Here is a 2,500-nt window from a genome sequence, read left to right on the forward strand (position 1 = left end):
TGTTTCAGGTCTCTTACGACTGGCGTCTGACTCCTAGACTATCTCTGGAATCATTAGAAAGTCATATGAGCCCTGTTTTTCAGAGCGGGCGACTAATGAATCTGTATGTTAATTGATGTCAGAGCTGCCAGTACGGAGGTATCACGCTCCCCGCATGCTGGCATTCTTTTTTTACATTTCGCTCCCCCCCCCCCCCCCCCCCCAAAAAAAAAAATGAATTATGCAAAGTACCACCTTGGGAGGCAATGGGAATAGCTCCTCTCATCAAAGAGCTGCTGGAAATCAATGCATGGCTGCTGGGGCTGCTGCGAAGTGCGCATGCCTGCACACATGCATCTGTTTGTGTAGAGGGAAGGAGACCGTGCACATATTAGGCTCAGTGAGTGTGGTGGCAGTCTGTGTGTGTGTGTGTGTGTGTGTGTGTGTGTGTGTGTGTGTGTGTGTGTGGAGGCGCCCATGCTTCTTTGTGTAAGCTTGTGTGTGCGTGCACAGCTCTGTGGGTTTGCATGTATGCATGAGGCTATATAAAGTGCATCGCATCCCTAGCCTACTTTACACTCTGGATATCCATATGTATGCAAGCATCACCCCCCCCCTCCCTCCCTTCCCTTCCCCTCCTCTCACTCTCTCCATCTCCCTTCCTTTCTTTCGTCCGCCTCCCCATGTCTGTCTGTCTGTCTGTCTCTGACACCTCGCTTTGGCTGCCAAAAAAACGAGCACACCTTTGCTGGCTGACTGGGCCCAGCGACTGCACTCCAGGACAACTGGAATGCTGGGCAATTTGGCTGTATCTGGACCTGTCTCTTCATGGACATTACTGTACATACCACGGCGAATAGAAAGAGAGAGGGAGAGAGAGGGAGGAAAAAAGGGAATTTTGCATCAACAGCCTCCCCGACGTGCCCTGCCTGCTCACACTGCAGACAAAAGGACAGCCCCGCAGTAGTACCGGTGCCGGGCTACACCACAGTGCCATCTAGTGGCGTTATCTTGCATAACAACCACCACCACCCAGATTCCTGCAGTCTAGGGCTTAGCGTTGTGTTTAAGGTCACGATTGGAGGAAGAAGAATGATACCTGACACACATGTAAGAGAAGCATCCCTCAACAATAGCGGTGTGAAGAGATGACGAGGCCACACACTCAGTGGAGTACACACACATGCCGCGTGCTCACACGCAGACTGAACACTTGGCTAAGCCATTATTTCCAATTATTCTATTCTCTCTAATTCTCTCAGACCGACAACAGAGTTTCAGCAAATTCGCCCAGACAATTACCGTTCCAAAAATCAAATTCAAATTAACAAAACACAATCTGTGTGTGTGAGTGCGTGCGTGCATATGTGTGTGTGGGTGTGTGGGTGTAATGGGTTGGAAAGGCTTCCTTCGAAAATGAGGGAAGGAATGAAAAAGCTAATACTATGAAATACTCACTCAAACAGTCATAACGAAGAGTATGCTGTACTACTATATTCGTGTGTGTGCGTGCGTGCGTGAGTGTGTGTGTGAGTTTGTTTCTTTAATCACATGGACCATGCACCTGCGGTGAGGACAAGGTGGCATAAAAAAAACCAAGCCTTCTCTTCCTTCCACACCTTCCCTCTTCCCCTCAACGCCCCATCCCGCCCTCCCTGACAGACGGACGACCTGGACCCCTTCCACGACCTGCTGGATGAGCGGTCGTACTCCACAGACGTCAGCATGCCCAGCCCCAAGCCCAAGTACGGCCAGTGCAAGGAGAGCAAGAAGGACCTGATCACGTAAGTCGTTCAAACAGCATCACATCGACAATGACCACACCCACACGACCACACCCACACCCACACGACCACACCCACACGACCACACCCACACGACCACACCCACACGACCACACCCACACGACCACACCCACACGACCACACCCACACGACCACACCCACACGACCACACCCACACGACCACACCCACACGACCACACCCACACCCACACCCACACGACCACACCCACACGACCACACCCACATGACCACACCCACATGACCACACCCACACGACCACACCCTCACAACCACATCCACATAACCACACCCTCACAACCACACCCACACTCACACAACCACACCCACACAACCACACCCACACAACCAGACCCTCACAACCACACCCACACAACCACACCCACACCCACACGACCACACCCACACGACCACACCCTCACAACCACACCCACACAACCACACCCACACCCACACCCACACCCACACGACCACACCCACACGACCACACCCACACGACCACACCCACACGACCACACTCACACAACCACACCCACACAACCATACCCACACCCACACGACCACACCCACACGACCACACCCACACGACCACACCCACATGACCACACCCTCACAACCACACCCTCACAACCACATCCACATAACCACACCCTCACAACCACACCCACACTCACACAACCACAACCACACCCACACAACCAGACCCTCACAACCACACC

The 2,500-nt window shown here is 53.1% G+C and overlaps 1 protein-coding gene across 1 annotated transcript in view; it reads left to right on the top strand.

The window, feature by feature from the left end:
- myt1lb (myelin transcription factor 1-like, b) overlaps nt 1-2,500 on the top strand; it is a 36,528-nt gene that overhangs the window by 22,474 nt on the left and 11,554 nt on the right. The window contains 1 exon segment of the mRNA XM_060051981.1: nt 1,642-1,763. Coding sequence (XP_059907964.1) covers nt 1,642-1,763 — 122 coding nt within the window.

The sequence above is a fragment of the Gadus macrocephalus genome, chromosome 5 (genome assembly GCF_031168955.1).
Source record: "Gadus macrocephalus chromosome 5, ASM3116895v1".
Taxonomy (NCBI): Eukaryota; Metazoa; Chordata; class Actinopteri; order Gadiformes; family Gadidae; genus Gadus; species Gadus macrocephalus.